The following is an 18,360-nucleotide window of genomic DNA, read 5'->3' as shown; positions in this document are numbered from 1 at the left end:
TTATATCCAGCCTCTGTATTGGTGGGCATTCGCTTGTAAAATAAACAATTTTGGCGCAAGAGCTTTCTTGTAAATAGGCGCCCAGACGTGTAATACCAGTATATTTTGTATCCACTCCTTTACCTATCGGCTGCCACTGCTGGAGGTGATGGTATGAACACAGACAACCAGATGCGTGTCGCCCTAGGTGGGTGAAAACGCACTCACTCAGAGGGATGTCTGTGAGGGGAATCCTTATAAATAAGACCACAATGTTGTTTTCAACAACTAATGCGTTCTGTAAATAATGAACACGCGGGGAAGTGTAGATGTGCTAATATTTAAAATGAATAATTAGAAAATATTAAAGTACGATATTCTGAACATAGATCACAGACGACTTGGTCAAGCTTTTCTTTTTCGTTTCTCGAAATAAACGTATACACATGACCCGGCCGTCGTCTGACGGTGTACCTCACCGACAAGCTCAAGTCCTTTGCTCGAACTTTGGAGAAAGGAGAGGAAAGACAAAAACAAACATTGTATGCTTTCAAACGAAACAAAGGTTAATTCATCGCGTTATTTATTCACACTTAAACTACTAGTAGTGGGTACACAACGGCGTCGTATGCAGCGAAGTCCTGGACTCATTCTCCTCCTGCAAAGGAAATTTATCCGCGTTATATTTAGTACACTGTCTAAACGAATAACCTTTCATTGCATTAGTCAAAGTGGAATTATTAACGCCCCTTGCTTCTGTGACCGTAAATATCCATATGTAAACATAAATTAGGGTAAGTAATACAATACGTAATCTGACCGAGGTACGGGAAAAAGAACATTATGTTTAACGAAGTGTGGTGAACCGTGATAAACATCCACTCCCTGTTTAAATACAGGCAAACAACGGTTACAGCACACACATCCATCAATGCGGAACATGTACGAAAAATGTTCACTTCGTCCTGTTTACCAGCACATGCCATGAAATTTGCAGAAGGATATAAAATTAGTACAGAAATTGTTTTAGTACTATGTACTAATACTGTATGTAAAGTCGAGGAAATGTCCGAGATCAAAGCACGAGGTTAGCGAAAATTTAAATTTATTCCTGTGCAATATGGAATTTTCTCAAAACATTACGTTGATCGAACAGGCGCACGTAAGCTATACCAATTTATTTCAACCTGCATGCCTGAGAAGAAAAAAAAAATGTTTCGCTACACCTGTGATCTCTACACTTTGGTCGTGACTGCACATTTTCCCTATACCGCTCGCAACTGTGCATGAGTTTCAAACTTTGATACTTACAATTATTTAATGCAATGTTACCGTAAACTGCAGTCCTTACCACTTGACAATATTTCAAGTTTGGATATTCTCTCGGAAGTCGTTACCAGTACTCTTTTCTTTCCTTTCACATGCGACGTATAATTGCTGTTGCGTACTCTCTTTTTCTTTTCTTTTGTTTCCTTATACGGGGGGGGGGGGAGAGATTTAGAAGCGGATTTGGGAAAACACTGTAATAATGTTTATCAAAATATTATACGAAAAGGCTGAAACGTAGATGAGTGCTATTCAAGCAATCACTTCGCTGTTACATTCTGTGTGATACTGCTCATCGTTAGACTCGATAAAATTGCGCACGCAAAGTGAACACGGCAGTAAGTAGGCGAAATAAAAACGCTATTTATGAGCAATGTTCCCAGCCAAAAGTTGACAGAACCCACCGTGGTTGCTCAGTGGCTATGGTGTTGGGCGGCTGAGCACGAGGTCGCGGGATCGAATCCCGGCCACGGTGGCCGCATTTCGATGGGGGCGAAATGCGAAAACACCCGTGTACTTAAATTTAGCTGCACGTTAAAGAACTCCAGGTGGTCAAATTTTCGGAGTCCTCCACTACGGCGCGCCTCATAATCAGAAAATGGTTTTGGCACGTAAAACCCCGTAATTTAATTTTTTTTTTAAAAGTTGACAGACTAGTTATGCTGCGCGCCAGTAATGTACTGCGGAAAAGCAAAGAGAAAGACGACAGATAGACAAAACAGATTAACAGATCGGTTCAGCGCCTGTCCTGTGTACTTTCTCCGCCTTGTGTTGCCGTTCCTATCACGCAGCTCTTAAAATGAAGATCAACCAACTCGGACATTTTATTGGACATAAAACAGAGCGTGCGTTTTTTATAGCGAATCTTTCCTTCCCTCTTCACTCCGCCCCCCTCCCTTTCATATTGTTGGCGTTACCCATTAGATGCTGTCTTGCTGAGTACACTACAACTCGGGGCCTCTGGGTATGTTCTCAAATAGACCGCTTGTACCACTGAGTTGGCGAATATACCTCTAAACGCTCTAGGCTGAACGCTCTAAAATCGAGGAGGAGGAGGAGGAGGAGGAGGAGGAGGAGGAGGAGGAGGAGAAGCAAATGAAAACAGAAGGGAGGGATGTTAACCAGAAATGCGTTTGGTTAGCTACCCGTGTAAAACGGACGCGTGCCTCTTGGAAGGCGCCCAGATATACAAGTAGAACAAAGGACAAGAACTGAAGTAGTCGGGAATAGAAGCAGCCGAGGCTGAAGAAGAAAATGGGACCATAGAACCTGCATTAAGCGATGCCTGACCGTGGAGCTACATTTTTTTTAATCTTGTGCCCTGCACTCTGTTCTAGCTCTTTCTCGCCTGCCTTGTTGCATTTCGCACCGTACATACCACCTATGAATAAACTGGCCCACAACAGGGCATCTTCTAGTACAACCACCTTTATTTTGCAGCACCTATATAACTAGCATAAACAAAGTGCCAGAGAAGACTCAAAAATCTTTGCCCGCCGTGGTGCCTTAGTTGCTATGACGTTGCGCCGTTAAGCCCGAGGTCGCGCGGTCAAATTCGGGCCGTGGCGGCCGCATTTCGACGGGGGAGAAATGCAAGAAAAAAAAAACGACCATGTGCCGAGCACTGGGTGCACGTTAAAGAACCACAGGTGGTCGAAATTAATCCGGAGTCACTAAATTACGGGCCTCATAATCAGATCGCGGTTTCGGCGCGTAAAATGCCAGCATGAAATGAAATGAAATTCAGACGGGAAAGAACACAGAGTACACTAACTAGCATGTTCTTTTCCCCAGTCTGATATTGTATCGATTCCTTGCTACGTGACAGTAAATGAAACAGCATTCCGTTCTTTCCTTTTTTTCGTTTCTTTTCTTTTTGACTGGTGCAGCCAATGCTACGCAATATGGAGCCCAGGGTCTAGTCAAGCTGCGCCTTTCTTTTCTTTCCCGGAGTCCGCTGCTGAATGGAGCGGACGATTAAACTTGGCCCAGGTTAATGAGCTGTTCCACGGAAGGCAAATGTGTCTCGGGCGGAAATATAAGCCCAAAATGAAGGTTATGTTTACACTAAACTATACGTATTAAAATGAAAAGGTCGTTTAACTTATGCTATTGGTTACAGTTGAGAAAACGGCGTAGCTTACTTTTTTTTTTTTTTTGCGTTTTCTCCGTGACTTCACGAAAACCTGTTTTACGGCAGTGCTTCCGAAACTATCCAACCGTGCAGCCTCGCTATACCAGGTGCATTTTTTGTTGTTTTTTCTTGGCTGTATTAAATTCTTTAAGATTGCCTACAGCAGATAGCACAATTTTAATCCTTGAACTAAACTACTCGATGAGTGGACCATTACTTCCATGAGAGATCAAAATGCTTAATTGAACAATTAGTATAATTACCCTAATTAGCTTTTATTTATTACCTTAAAGCACGCATTGCAATTTACGATCTGTAGCCAGTGAGTTCGCAAGGCTTATCCACTTCGAACGAATTCTCAGGACTACACCAGTTTCAATATATGACGTTTCAACGGGCCCGACGAACTGCATTGGCGTTGCAGTTACGTGTGCATCCATGCATAAAACAGGGTTTTCTTTAAGGAGTTAGCGCAACAACAATGCATATTTAACGCAGCTTTGACGGCGCATATCTGGAAACCGATGGCATCCTCCGAATACGTTTCAAGTGGCTATGCCTTGCAACTCATTAGCTACAATACATAGGTTGGTATACGTGTCGTAATGCAATTAATTAAAATGGTAATTATATATTGACATTATTTATTTATTTAAGCATCTCGGATTCTCGTAGTAGTAATGGCCGCCTCATCGAGTTATTTAGCTCAAGGGTTAAAATTGTGCTACAGGACAACGCATTCTTTATATTTGGTGCAGCGTAAAAAAGAACCCTATACATGACATACCAGGTCGCGGCTCCCCACTCATTTCTTACAGCATTTGTCTGTCACAAGCTAACCACTTTCAGTACGTAGGTAACGAGACACAAGACCTCATCGAATTCGCTACATAAGTTACATGCTATTAAAGGTAATGCATGCCTCCATCAGACACTGTGCCTAGTTAACTGTTACTAGTAGCCACTTTGCTGGAGAACAATTTGTCGAAATGAGAGCGCAGTGTGGACACCTCAAATCTATCTTGGGGCCCGCTATGTCCTACTAAGATTTGTATATGCGGCTAGATTCTTCGTATGATCCACTTATTGCATGCGGGGTGATTGATTTTTAAGCTTTACAGAATTCTTTAAAGATCGCCTGTGGCAGAGCTACAGTAACTCTTGTCGCTGAGCTGCATTATCTGAAGAGGCGGACATTACTAGCACGAGAAATCGGAAACATTTACAACTAATTAACGAAAATTCGCTAATTAAGATAATTAAACAAATATTTCGAAATATGAGTTCCTAAAGAGTGGCCAAATACATGTGTATTCCAGTTACTTTTGCGCAATAATGCAAAAAAGAGCGTCTTGTTAAAAAAGTAAACGCAACAACAGCGCAATATTTAGACGAGTTTGATAGTACATATCTCAGAACTGGTGTCATTGTGCAAATTCATTCCAATTATGTGCTTCTTCAGAACTTACCGGATACAATTCGTACATTGTAATATGTGCCTCAAATTCACTAATGAAAAGATTAATTTGTGGATTTTCGTTAATCGAATATATTTCTCGAGCAAGTAATGTCCGCCTCTATGAATATTCCAGCTCAAGGACTAGAATTGTGCTATTTGGAACAGGCGGGCTATCAAAATAACGTATAATTTAAAATTCATCATCCCGTACAACACAAGTTCCCCATTGTGATCGCGATCCTGACTCCCCCACACCGCAGTGTAGCTTCCAAGCCTCACTTCTCGTTTGAGAAACACTGCTCTGCGGAGAAGGGCATGTGATGATGGCCTGCGCATACTTCTTCAGTCGTGCAGCTCGATAAGCAGCAATATGAGCTTCAGGCGGCCAATGGGAGTAAAGTGATCTTGCACGTTGAATTCCGTGGCTTGATTGGCCAGCGCCGTCACTCGCGGAAAGCTGCGCTCGAAGGCCTCGAGCTCGAGTCGCGCCTCGTCCTGGTTTCGCATCCTGCGATCGTGTCGGTCGTGGGGCCGAAACTCTCGCCTAGGCTGCGCATGAACGGATCCAGCCGGCTACACTGCATGGCGCTCAAGATGGCCACCGACGTCAGCTGTAGCGCGCGACCCCGCCGGGGCTCTTGAGCATGCCGCCCACAATACATTATCCCTTCGATTTTAAACCTATAGCTTTGCCTATATGCCTTTTCTCCAACTTCGCTCACAGGACGTGGCTGTCCTGGGTTACGAGCGGAGAGGAGATGGAGAGCGAAAGACGTTGGGCATAGCCAGGCATGTAGGACAGCCCAGATTTGTGGGTGCAAGCAGGGTATGGTGCGGTAAAACTTTGCTCCTTCGGAACGCGCGTCAGCACGTAGCGGGCTGCTCCCAAGTCGGTACTGAAATGCCGAGCCTCTCTCCTGCCTCGCGGGCACGATGGACAGCCCACAGCTGTGCTTCAAGGTCGGGCCTGCTTCGGGCAGCCTCCCATTTGGACGACGTGACACCGTCACCGTCGCGTAACGCGGGGCACCGCCAGAGCATGTGTCCTAAGCAAGCAGGGTGTCGGAACGAAATGTTTTTCGCTCTGGTTTTAGTTTCCTCCCACAGAAAAAAATTCCGTTCCGGTTTCACTTCGGAACGATAAAACAAAATTATGGGGAACAGTTAACGCCATGGTTTTGGTTCACATGCAAAATTTTGGAAGCACTGTCACGATTGGAACATAGTATTTCTTTTTGTACAGAAGTGAACGATGAATTCTGTGATCATGCTCGGTCCCTTCAGTTAAGGCACTGAGCATAATCTCAGACGCCGCACGTCATCGACTGTACTCGCCGAAATTCGAGAAAACGAAGTTAAACCAGCATAAACGTAAGACAAAACTACGGTAACAAAGCGTTGTACCCATGGGAAAGAAAACGATAAGCTTTTCAGCTCGTAAGCCCGGCAAGTTTTCCTACGCTGCCAATCTGCTAATTCACCAAGCGGCCGGCTTAGATTAGCGGAGCACTCGACCCGTTATCGCTCGCACTATCCCTGCCTGAGATACGCGCTAATGCTGACGTTTGACGTAGGTTGTTCCGGATTGCCGACTTTACCCGGGAACCGAAAATCCATAAGAAGTATTTCGGCTTGACTCTGAAACTAAATTATAAATAACATTTCGGTTATGTTTACGTTCCGGTCAAAATTTAGCTTTCCTTTCTTTTGTTTTCGTTCCGCTTCAACACATTAGGTGCAAATGCTAAACTCACGCTCTCTCTAGGTGACAAGTATAGTGTACTAGATTAGGGGTAGTGGGCCGTGGGAAGGCTCCGCGGTGAAGCAGCTTTCCCAGAAACGCACAGGTGGCACTGCTGAGCCTTTCACCTGGGCCCTTCATGCATGCATACGCGTCGGATGTCTGCTCGCCCGGCTACAAAAATGCGTTTCGATACTCTCCACCGCGTTCCCTAATATACAGAAAAGATTTAAAGAGGTGAAAGAAACCGAGTCGCCTCGTTTTGTTCTCTTGTTCTTTTTTTCTTGCGAGGACACAAGTTCAAAAAGTTTCATTGATACATGCGAGTCCAAGCATGCACCGGTGTCACGACTGGCTTATCGGAACTTGCGCTGAAAACATTCAGCGTAGACACAGGTTTAGTTCTGCAGAGAGCGCTTTATTTACACATAAAGAAATGGGCTCCAGTCCACGCTGTAAAGGTGGCTGGACAGCGAAGCTGTAAACGACCACTAGAACGAATGATCATTTAGCGACGCAGATTGAAATTATTCACGTGGCGACATTCACATGCACTTTACTTAGTTATTAGGTAAAACCTATGACTTGTCACTCTGTGAACCGGAGTTCTTATTGACGCTAAACACCGCCTATTTTTTTCTTCATTTTCTTGTAAACACATCGAAAAGCTATTTGGAAGTACTGTAGCGGACACCGGTGGACATCAAAACGACTACGGACAGATGAGGTCAGAAACATCGTACATCAAAGCGGCGGCAACCAACCAGCTAGCCCAGTAAAAAGACACAAACTGGTATAAGGGTACTGTTCCTCGGTAATGGAAGGCTGTGTCCTATGCACGTGGCACACATTTAACACCTGTATGATCTTGCCGGTGGCCTCCTCCGTGAAGTGGGAATTGATGGCGTCCTCCTCCAGGCTGCCTTCGGTCACGTGCCGTGTCTGGAACACGAGCACGCGGGCAGCACGTTGTGGAAGACGGCGCCGCTTCCTCGGACCGTCGATGGAATGCGGTGGCGTGGCTGGACCACAGGCAGCGCCGGCAGTGATCCACTGGCTGGGGCAGTGGTCGCAGCAACCGGAACGGCTGGAGGCTCGCCTTCGGAACGACGTGCCTGCGCCTGGCTCGACCCAGAGGACGACGATGGGCTGTGTCGATTGTAATTGAGGACTGATGTACAGGGCACGCACGCAAGCTCGCGAAAGCTTTTTACATGCGACAGCCGGTGACTTGCACCACAGCGCTGTCCCGGTCCTCACTCATCTGCTTCTCGTCGGGAAGCAGCGACAGTGTCGGTCGGCATCTGCAAACCGACACCTTCACTACACGCCTCCTCTCTACTCTTTCCTTTAGGTCTCCTACTCTCAGTCCTACTAGCGAGGCACTATGGGCCTCGACATCCAACCTACCTTTCCTACCATCTAAGCGTTTTCTACCTCTCTCTCTGTCTTGAGTGAGCACACTATCCTTCCCTCTTGCACGTGTTCTGAGAAAGCAGGGTGATTCCCTCCTATCTACAGACTAAAATACTAATTTAGAGATATCAGTCCTTAAAGACATAGTGGTCACTGATATATGGATACTGAATGTCACCTATAGTGTCCGAAGAACGGGGACCAGCTTTCAACGAGGGGACTTGTCTTTGTCCCCAATTGGGACGACTACAAATACCCTTTAAACCATGTTCTTAGGCTAAACTCAACCTTCGCATTCGTGGCACCGTTCTAGCGATGCAAAAGTGCAATGCATTAGTGTGACACAGTGTGACCCAGAGAGCCCGATAGAGCTCTGTCGGGGTAGCACGTCATTCGTCCCAGTGGCTAGTATCGCCCTCTCCACAGCAGCCAAACTGGTCAGATGCTTACCCCGGGACAGAGCTGTCCAGCTGCAGGTCGTCGCCGGTTGGCGCAGGTCGCACGGCTGGTTCGGCGTGGAAAAGAAACTCGCCGAAGATGCCTTCGTGCGTGCTGTCATCGGAGTCGTCGGCCGGTCGGATGAAGTGCAGCTGGAAACACACGATGACAGAGTCTGGCGGCAGCAGCTCACGCACGCAGTCCAACACTGGGCACGTGGAGACATGCGCGCACGCATATTGTTTGCAAGCACTGAATTGTAACTTACAGCGTCATAATATAATCGGTACACCGACCCACCACTCCCACCGGATGGGACACAATAGATGCATGCACCAATGTTCCCGTTTGTGCTTGCAGAGGGCATATGCAGGAACACTACCCTGTTCTGAAAAGCGTCAGTATTCCCTGCAGCATGTAGTTCATTTTGCAACAGGAGGCCCATTCAAGAGACAAAGCGCCATCAACTGTTACTGCGCACGAGCAGTCCCCAATACGTGCCTTAGTAGTTCTTTGTTTTAAATTTAGGCCTTTAAATATCACTTACAGAAAATTTCAAACTCAAAATGTTTCCGTTCGATTTCCCTCTGATAACGTAGGTACCCCATGGATGACGTTGCCATTAACATATTTCAATATGGTTTCACTGTCAGCGTGGATGGCTGATATAAAACTGCAGCACGTCAAGACATCGTCACCAATATGAAGTGTTGAGTGGGTCCTCCGGCTCTAGGCAAAGCGTTGCCCAGTCCGCGAGTATTTTTGACGTCATACATCTGGATACGGGGGTACTTTCATGTTGTACTGGCTTTCTGAATAACAGACAAACGGCACGACCTGTCTCCCTACTTGTACCAACTACCGTACGAAACTGATTTACATGGATTTCAGACAGGATGTGGCATTGGATGGGTCACAGTAAGGACAACCCCCCCCCCCCCCGCGCAGATTGTGCCAGGGCTAGCAAAGGCAGCGGCAATGTTCTTTCTTGGCCGATGCCACGGCCACAGCCGAGGCGGTCGCGTATATCGCCGCTCACGGGCACCAATGCGCACGTTTTCATATCCACATTCACATCACTCTCTGGTAATAAACAGAAATGGCGCAAAAATAATTATGACAGGTGTCAACGCCGGCTTTAAATTCTCGCATCAGCCCACCCTGACTTGGATTTTGAAAGCGTCTGTTCTCTGGTTTTGTTCTTGTTTATGGGATAAGGAGGATTACGTTAATACACTGTAAAGATGCCCCAAAGCCCTTCCCCCATATGCTGGAACGTTCGACTTTTTGCTTCCGACTTGGCTAAAGAAAGTGCAAGGAAGCGTGCAATCCCTCGACAGAAGTTGTCATTGCTCTTCAATCAGAGTCCGCAGCAATTCCTAAAAAGCGCAGTGTCTTCTTTAGACGAGGCGCGGCATTGTGCCAAACCCTCGGTAGAATGGAGAAGCGTCCAGTCAAGGATCATCTGAAAATGCGCACGTTAACCTAGCAAGTTTATATAACTTCTACTGTGCCATAAAACATCCTAAACATACGAGCATAGATTGAATTTTTGAAGTACGTAACATTGACTTAGCGGTGCTCAGGTTCGAGCGCGAAATTTAAGGAAGAAGGTGTCATTGGATTCATAAACGTGATTGATAAACAATACCTTGGGAGTTTGCAAAATAATTAATTGCTCCTTTTAATGTCCCTTCAGTAAGCCATGAACGAGACGCTGGGCTACTTTCATGTGGGCCTTTCGCGGAGATCTGCTGGCCTGTGCACAGCCCGAGCTTACCCCTCCCGTCCTCGTTCAGGTCGGTGTGATAGGACAGGAACACGAGTGATGGACGCATGCCGGCCAAGCGCGCGATGTTGCGGTAGCGAGCGAAATTCGAGCGCAGGATCTCCACGCATGCGTGCAGGATGTCCAGCACTGGCTCCGGGCTGGGCTGCTCCGATTCCTGCGCGCGCGAATGCACACTCAAAGAAATGGCGGGTCCGGCAGCAACGAGCGACTCCTCAGAGTCGGTGTAAAGTGGTAGAGGGACAAGTTCTAAAGGCAACAGTTTTTGTCGTAAATGCAACGGTTTTCCGCAACCTATCGCGATGACAAATAGGCGAGGAAGCCGTCGGTGAGCAGGTTCACTTGTGTCACTGCGCTTGGGTAAAAGGAAAAGAGAAACGTCGGCGCAGAGAACGCTTTCGCGACTCATAATGCAGCCCTTGGTCTTGTCTCTGCTGCCTTATTTTTTTTTTTTTTTGTTAGCGTTCAAAGAAGTCTTGCTGTTATACCTTTAGTCAGGCATAAAGGGCGCCCACTGACCAAGGCTTCAATCTCGCAATCTGAAAACAGGCGTTAAAGGGAACAGTTACAGAAAATCTGAACGCGTGCGATAAAGAGAAAAGGTACAGAAAATTGATTTGTGAATATCTTAAATGGTGCCAGATGAGGAAACTGCGATTTTCGGTGGCGGCAAGCTGTCTTTTCATGATTTTTGGTGTAGATAATGTCAGCCTTGTCGGGTAATCCACCTGAAAAGCCTGAATAGGTCTGCGTAGGTTGCATGCGATATTTTTTTAAAAATGTCTTCGAAATACAAAAGAGAACACCTGACATACGTGCAAATACGCTATATAGGCTTCACTAAAGCAGTGAAATTAGTACCAAATAGTCAATTTCGGACTGCGCTAACGCATTTGAGCCCCTAGTGCCTACACAAGTGCATGCCCGTGGCGAACGTCGTGCCAGTCACAGCTTTTTTCTTGTTTTGTTCTTTCCTTATAAGACTTGTACAAAAAACAACAGTAAGAAAATATAACAATGATCATCGTTATGAATTACTTGCCTTTGGGTTTTCTTCCATAGGCATTTTTTTAATACTCCCACTCGTCTGGACCGAATTGCTACCACTTCTGACGCACGAAATTCCTTCGCTCGGTATTAAATAAGGGATAATGCACATTCAATTCCGAGAACTTCCCTACATGTGAATGCGCATAGTTCACTCATTTCTTTTTCACTTTACAGATATCCAAGATACTAGCACAATTTGAGAGAAAAACTGCCGGTGCCTGGATCCCCTGTAGTCGTAATCATCTTGGCAAAATATTGTTACGCCCACGAAAGGCGTTTTTTTTTCTACAAGCCGGGTAGAGTTAGACGCGAAGGCCTTGATCAACTGAGCACCTATCGCGATTCAGCTAGCCAGCCGCACGTCTTCCTCCTTCCCCTGTCTTGGATGCCCCACGTGCTGTTGAGGCGTAAACCTACTGCGCACGTAAGAGTGGCACATTTCCCCGAGGCCCGCCGGACAAGTGAAACAGGCTGTTGAGAAATAAAGGACTTTAAACGGGCGACATGCGAAAGGTCAGACTTTGCTGACCGTCAGCCGGTTTGATGTGAAGCGTGCTATGCGGTAGATTACTTCGCTTATACGACCACTAATAAGATAGGGTCCAACATAATGGGCTAGCAGTTTTTCACACAATCCACGTTTTCTTCTTGGTTTCCAGAGCGAACCTAAGTCACCATGGTCATATATCACGTGTCGGCGTCAGTGGTCGTAGCGTGCCTTCGAGAATCGGGGAATATTCGCACAATTTGAGTGAAAAAGCACCGGTGCCTGGATCACCTGTAGCCATAATCATCTTGGCAAAATATTGTTACGCCCACGAAAGACGTTTATTGACAAGCCAGGTAGAGTTAGCCACGACGGCGCAAAGAAGCAAGCCGTCGGGCCTCTTCAGCAAAAGAGACGGTCCCGGATATACAAAATTACCGTGGCTTGAAAACGGCAAGATAGTGTCTAGTGTATAACGAGGCGGACGAGCATAAAGAACAAAGAAGGGACTGTATCCCATAATTTCGTCCGGTGAGGCGTTAAATGCGTACGTAATGAAAGGTAGCGCGCTGTCCCAGTTCTTATGATCTGACGCGACATACATGGACAGTTGTGTTCGTTCGTGCCGTAAGTCCATTAGTTTGTGGATGATACGCGGTGGAATCAGTGAACTTCCTTTCACGATCGCTGATTTTGACTCTGGGAGGTCCATGTCGCACAATGACAAAGCCCAGCAATACACACTTTAGTTGCAGTAGTCAATGGTAACGTAGCTTTCTCACAATAGCGTGTCAAGTGATCGGCACGCACGACAATCCAGCGATTCCCATCAGATGACCGCGGGAAAAGACGGAGACTCTCCGGAACCATCAGAAGATATCGTGGGCCTTCAGCAGAATAGTTCTTCTTGTGCAGAACCAAATCACGAACGCAAAAACGAGTGGATCGTGCTGATTTGCTTGCAGTAGTGAGCATTCGCTCTAAAGTTCTGTCTTTCTACTGCTCCACCTTGAAGGTATTTATATCCGGAATACCTGGCTCCAGTGATGCGATATAATGGTCGAAGTTGTCCGCGTCGCAGTCCACTGTCGGAAGCGGCATGCGCGAGAGGCTGTTAGCGCCCGCGTGCTGTCGGCCGCTTTTATCACAAGCGGTAAAGTCATATTCCTGCAAACGAAGTGTCCAACGTGCAAGCCGGCCTGGTGGATCACGGAGATTAACCAGTGAACAGAGAGAATCACGGTCAGTCACCACAGTGAAGGGGCGCCCGTACAGGTATGACCGGAAGCGCTGTACTGCGAAAATCACTGCAAGACTGCAATCTGCAATCACTGCAATCTTTCTCTGTAAAGGTGCAGTTGAGCTCGGACTTGCTCAAAGAGCAACTCGCATAGGCAACGACGTGTTCTTTGGTGTCGACGCGTTGAATAAGGTCAGCGCCGATGCCAATACCGCTAGCGTCCGTATGAACATATGTGGGAGCCGCATGGTCTAAGTGTGGGAGAATGGGATGGGACGACAGAAGAAACTTCAGCTCATGAAAACTAGCCTAACATTCAAGGGTCCATTCAAAAGCAACGCCCTTCTGGAGGAGGCATGTCAGCGGATACGAGATATTGCCAAATCCACAAATAAACCGGCGGAAGTATGAGCAAAGCCCCAGGAAACTGCGTGTAGCTCATTTACAGGGTGAGGTTGCTTGAAGGCTTCCACATTAGTAATCTTCGCTCCACTAGATGGCCCAGAACCACTGTTTGGCGCTCTTCAAAATGACATTTCTTCGAGCACCAAAGCCGCTTTTCCCAAGCAGTCTAGCACAAGATCGAGACGCGCGTTATGCTAACTGAAAGTGCGTCCGAAAATCACTACATCGTCTAGATAGCAAATGCAAACTGCCCACTTCAGGCCATGCAGGATGTTGTCCATAAAGCGCTCGAAAGTTGCAAGCGCTTTGCAGAGCCCGAACGACATCCCATTAAATTTAGAAGTCCATCTGGTGTTACAAATACTGTTTTCTCTTTGTCTGCCTTGTGCATAGGAATCTGCCAGTACCCCGACCTCAAGTCAACAGACGAAAAGTAAGACGTTGATCAAAGGCAGTCGATAGTATCATCAATGCGCGCAAGAGGATACACGTCTTTTTTAGTGATGGTGTTGAGGCGGTAGTCAACACAAAGCCGCCATGTACCGTCTTTCTTTTTAACCGGAATCACTGGCGCTGCCCATGGACTGCAGGATTCATGGATTACATCTTTATTTAAAACTTCGCGGACTTGGTCGTTCATCACGCTGTCTCGTGCCCATTACGCTACTCCTCATGCGACGGTATGGCTTCTGTCGCAAAGGTCGGGCAGATACCGTATCTATTCGATGCTGTATACGAGAAGCAGGAAACGATGGTGGCCCCTCTTGCTGTGAAAAGTCAAACAGCCCGGCATGCTTTAGCAGAACATTCGCCACTTCATGACGCTGATTAGTGCTCAGTGACTTGTTCACCATAGTTAGAATGGAGGAGTGTGCAGCAGGGCATACATTAACGAAATGGTGTTCATCCGCAGAATCAGGGGTCTCTGTAAGAATGGCGAGCGACAGCACTTGATCTTCATGATAGGCGGCAAATTTCAGACCCTATGGTAGTAGTGCAGGTTCACTGGAACACTTTACGGTCCATAAGCTAGAGGGTCCATAAACAATTGACAGCGTGAAATACGGTATCAGCACATTCTTCTTGATGCAAACCAGATAAACCGGCTGCACAGTAGCGTCAAACATTTCGTCGGTGGTATGGAAAGAGGTGACTGAAACACACGTTGCGGATAACGGAGGCATAACTCTATCCATGGATACACAAAGTACATTTTCCTGGTACGGTGGGCCTTCCATAAATGTAGCATAAAAGATCGCACCTACAGTAATTTCTCCCGTTCTGCAGTCGACAGTGGCACCACACAGTTTCAAAAATATCACGACCAAGGATTACGTCATGCTTCGAATAAGGTAGAACCAAGAACTCTGCGTTAAATATTTCACCACCTAAGATAACGTCTACATTGCACACCCTGACAGGATACAACTGCCCACTCACTTCGCGAAATGTATCGGCACGGTCCCAGCGAAACATCGCTTGTCGTCCTAGCAGGCTTTTAAAACGAAACCCATAAATGAAACCGTTGTTCCCGTTTCCACTAAGGGCACTTATGGAACCACGTCAATCAGTACAGACATCTTATTCTTAAACATACAAATAGGTGGAGGTATCTCTGTCGATATCGAAGATTGTTCAGCGATCTCACCTCCAGCGGCCGCGCAGACTAGTCTTCCAGAGGTGGCAACGGGTAGTGACGCCGCGGAGACAGCATCCGGTTTACGCGGTGAGCGAGTGGTGGTGTCAAGCTGCGATCGGATGCTGGAGAACGGTTCCGCAGCGGCTCCGGGTGCTGGTGAGGCAAGCTTCCTGGATATGTGTGCGAGGGGGATACCTTTAGCCAAGTGGAGCGCGGTACCGCCTAGATACCGTCGATTGGTCGAACCTCGGTGGTTGGCGGCGATTGCAGTACCTGACAATGTGATCCAAGGCGCCACGGCTATAGCACACCCGCAAACGACAATCGATTAACTGCTCCTCGAAGCGCTCAGATGTAGGGGTCATGAAGCAAAGAGAAATGGCTGAGCCTGCTCCACAGGAGGAACGTCGGTCTACGTGCAAACCTGCCGGGACGAGGGTGTTCTCCAAGTCGGTGTTCAAGCGTAAGCGTGCTTTCACGTAGCCATGGAGCTCCTCTGTGGTTGGCGTCTGTGACACATACCCACAGTTGTTATGGCGCTCCTCCGGTGTTGGTGCCCGTGACACATACCGCCGGTTACCACGAAGCGCAAGGTCCTGCAGATGCCATGTGTTGCGGAGCATAAGCATCAGGCTGTTGCACGAAGTTGCGCGCTAGTGTCTGGTGTTGCAGCAATTCTTCACGCACGACCTGCCGCATAGTAGACGAAAGATCGACGGACGGGCTTTCATCGCCGCTGGCAACGGTTGTCGCAATCGTTAGGCGTGCAAATTTTGGCGCAATGTGACGTGTCTTCTACAAGTGCTGACCTTTGAGCAGGTACAACTAGAGCTGGTCTTTGTCCAGCTCCGTCCTGAGCCATGGGGAAGGTCGTTGGCAAGAGACCGGCAAGACGACGGCGCCGGTGAAGTACTAGGTGTTGTGACTCCGTGGTGCGTTGTGTCGTACCCTGCACACTCCACCTCTCTTTAACGCCCACGAAAGGCGTTTATTGACAAGCCAGGTACAGTTAGACGCGATGGATATGATTAGCTGAGTGCCTTTCGAGATTCAGCTAGCCAGTTGCACGTCGTCTTCCTCCTTTACCTCTCTTGGATGTCGCGTATGCTGTTGAGGCGTAAGCCAGCACGTAAGACTGTCAGAATATTGTTGATTACTACATAAGATTCAACTAAAAACCAGCACTCTGTCTTCAGCCACCATAGAGCCTACACTCCAACCGCCAATTGATAAAATGTCATTGTTCAGGTCGCCAAGTCTGCAGCGAGGAAGCGTCCTACCATTTTTCGCATGAAACCAAGCGCTAGCCGGCTCTATGCCGGCGGAAAGGCCGAGCGTGAACATGCACGTGCGTGCGTCCGGTGCGTGCGTGCGTGCTGGGCAATTCTGTTGCGATTGCACCTCTTTGAAGAGTCTTTACAGACTTAGAAGAGAAATTTTCGCCTCCGCGTCTTTTCTGGTCTAAGCATGTCCAAAGCTTCGAAGCCACTGCCCTCGTTGCACTTGTCGGTCCCTGCACAATTTTGCCGCTTCATAGGCCAATAGAATGAGAGGGACCGGCGCGTTTCTCATTCAGATAGGCTTTCGATCATCACACTTTCCGCGGGAACCCGGAAACGCGGCATCGCGACAAAGCTTGTTTCAAGAACTACTGTAGCCTCGAAACGTTTGACAACGACTATACGCGTAACCGAAGCGTCATCTTATCTGTACTGCTCCAAGATTATCGAGCAAAGCTTTAGGCAGAAATTTAACTTAAGCAGCCTGGCCATCATTACAACTCTGAATAATCAGTTAGCGGCCCAAAGTAAAAAAAAAATATAAATTATGGGGTTTAACGTGCCAAAACCACTTTCTGATTATGAGGCACGCCGTAGTGGAGGACTCCGGAAATTTCGACCACCTGGGGATCTTTAACGTGCACCTAAATCTAAGTACACGGGTGTTTTCGCATTTCGCCTCCATCGAAATGCCGCCGCCATGGCCGGGATTCGATCCCGCGATCTCGTGCTCAGCAGCCTAACACCATAGCCACTGAGCAACCACGGCGGGCCGGCCCAAAGTAGAACAGCATTAATTGACCGGTGAACAGCAGATGGAGACGGAGATCAGTTTCTTCCTCAGCAGAGCCAGTGCGATCGACTGCCCCAGGTGGTTCACCTCGGCGCACGCGAGGAGCTCCTCGATGCCCAGATAGTCGAACACGCTCTCCACCGCGAACTCGTTGCCGAAGCAGTCACTCATGTCCACCACAGAACCAGGCTGCTGGTCGCAAGCGAACATCGCTTTGCTGGCTGGGGACGCAGCCGTCCAAGGGGACCGGGAAAGGATGCGCGCGCCTTCGGCACGTTCTTCTTCTCTTCTTCTTCTTCTTCGAGAGTGCAACTCCACGAGACGCACAGCGGAAGCTTCGATCAAGCGTTTCTCTCTGGTTGGATTTTCTTCTACGATGTCGCCTGCCCTGGTTGGACTATATTCAGAATACGCTGGAAAAAATAAAATTGGTTCTAGAAAAAGGAATTGGTGGTACTTCGTCGTTCACGCCGACATGGGTCATTGTAAGTGCGAGACTTGGTAGATGCTGCTGTTCGATAAAACACCTTGACGCCGACAGGGAGCACTATGTATATGTCACTCCGTGTGTGCAGGTCTTCAATGAACATCTTTGACATAATGTCTAACCATTTTTAACGCGTTAACATGCTTATATAGAGTACCTTGCGCACTTTCCTTTGGCTACCTACGCTTGTATCAATCTAGGTGTGTATCTAACCATTTCCCCGCCTATTTGGGTCACTCGGCATGCCATGGTCGAATGGGTAGCGCATCGCGCTGAGATACAGGGTTCGAAACCAACAATCGGGCCAACTTTGGTCATTGAGTATGTGGCAATATGTACATATGTGCCGCTCCTCAACGAACCTCTTTCACGACAACATAGGTCACTGTACATGGGACTGAGTAGACACCGCTGTTCGATGAAACTCTTTGACGTCGACTTGTAGCATTGGGAATGTGGCGCTCTGTTTTCGCTGGTCTTTAGTCAACCTCTTTGATGCCAACTCAGGTCACTGGGCATAGACCAGTCGAGTGCCGCTCTTAATTGAACGTCTTTGACGCTAACTTGGGCAGCTCAGTACGTACCACTGGAAATGTGCCACTCTACAATGACGAAAAAGGTCCTTGAAATTCCTCCAATGTTCAACCGAATCGGATTTACATGACAAGGGTTGCTCAAGGACCGCGACCCGGCGCAT

At 47.6% G+C, this 18,360-nt stretch overlaps 1 protein-coding gene across 2 annotated transcripts; it reads right to left on the bottom strand.

Annotated features, from left to right (window-relative positions):
* Positions 1-554: 554 nt before the first annotated feature.
* LOC129384757 (uncharacterized) lies at positions 555-17,424 on the bottom strand. Of its 2 annotated transcripts, XR_008612408.1 has the most exons (5): positions 17,186-17,424; positions 10,274-10,439; positions 8,506-8,701; positions 7,498-7,788; positions 555-637 (listed from the first exon to the last, which is right to left on the bottom strand). XR_008612408.1 is itself a non-coding variant. In XM_055070355.1 (4 exons), the coding sequence occupies exons 1-4, from the start codon at positions 17,384-17,386 to the stop codon at positions 7,569-7,571; spliced, it is 783 nt and encodes a 260-aa protein (XP_054926330.1). In that variant the 5' UTR covers positions 17,387-17,424; the 3' UTR covers positions 7,062-7,568. The 2 variants fall into 2 exon arrangements, 1 of the variants encoding a protein (XP_054926330.1); XM_055070355.1 differs by lacking the exon at positions 555-637 and having other exon boundaries at positions 7,062-7,788.
* Positions 17,425-18,360: the final 936 nt, after the last annotated feature.

The sequence above is a fragment of the Dermacentor andersoni genome, chromosome 5 (genome assembly GCF_023375885.2).
Source record: "Dermacentor andersoni chromosome 5, qqDerAnde1_hic_scaffold, whole genome shotgun sequence".
In the NCBI taxonomy this organism is placed as follows: domain Eukaryota; kingdom Metazoa; phylum Arthropoda; class Arachnida; order Ixodida; family Ixodidae; genus Dermacentor; species Dermacentor andersoni.
The sequence above is the reverse complement of the archived record's forward strand: the minus strand, read 5'-3'. Positions and strand labels throughout refer to the sequence as shown.

Coding starts and splice junctions, on each gene's coding strand:
- LOC129384757 (XM_055070355.1), bottom strand. CDS start 17,386: ATGTTCGCTTGCGACCAGCAGCCTGGTTCTGTGGTGGACATGAGTGAC. Junction 8,702..10,273: donor CCTGAACGAGGACGGGAGGG/GTAAGCTCGGGC, acceptor CCACGTGCCCAG/TGTTGGACTGCGTGCGTGAG. Junction 7,789..8,505: donor CTGGACAGCTCTGTCCCGGG/GTAAGCATCTGA, acceptor CAATCGACACAG/CCCATCGTCGTCCTCTGGGT.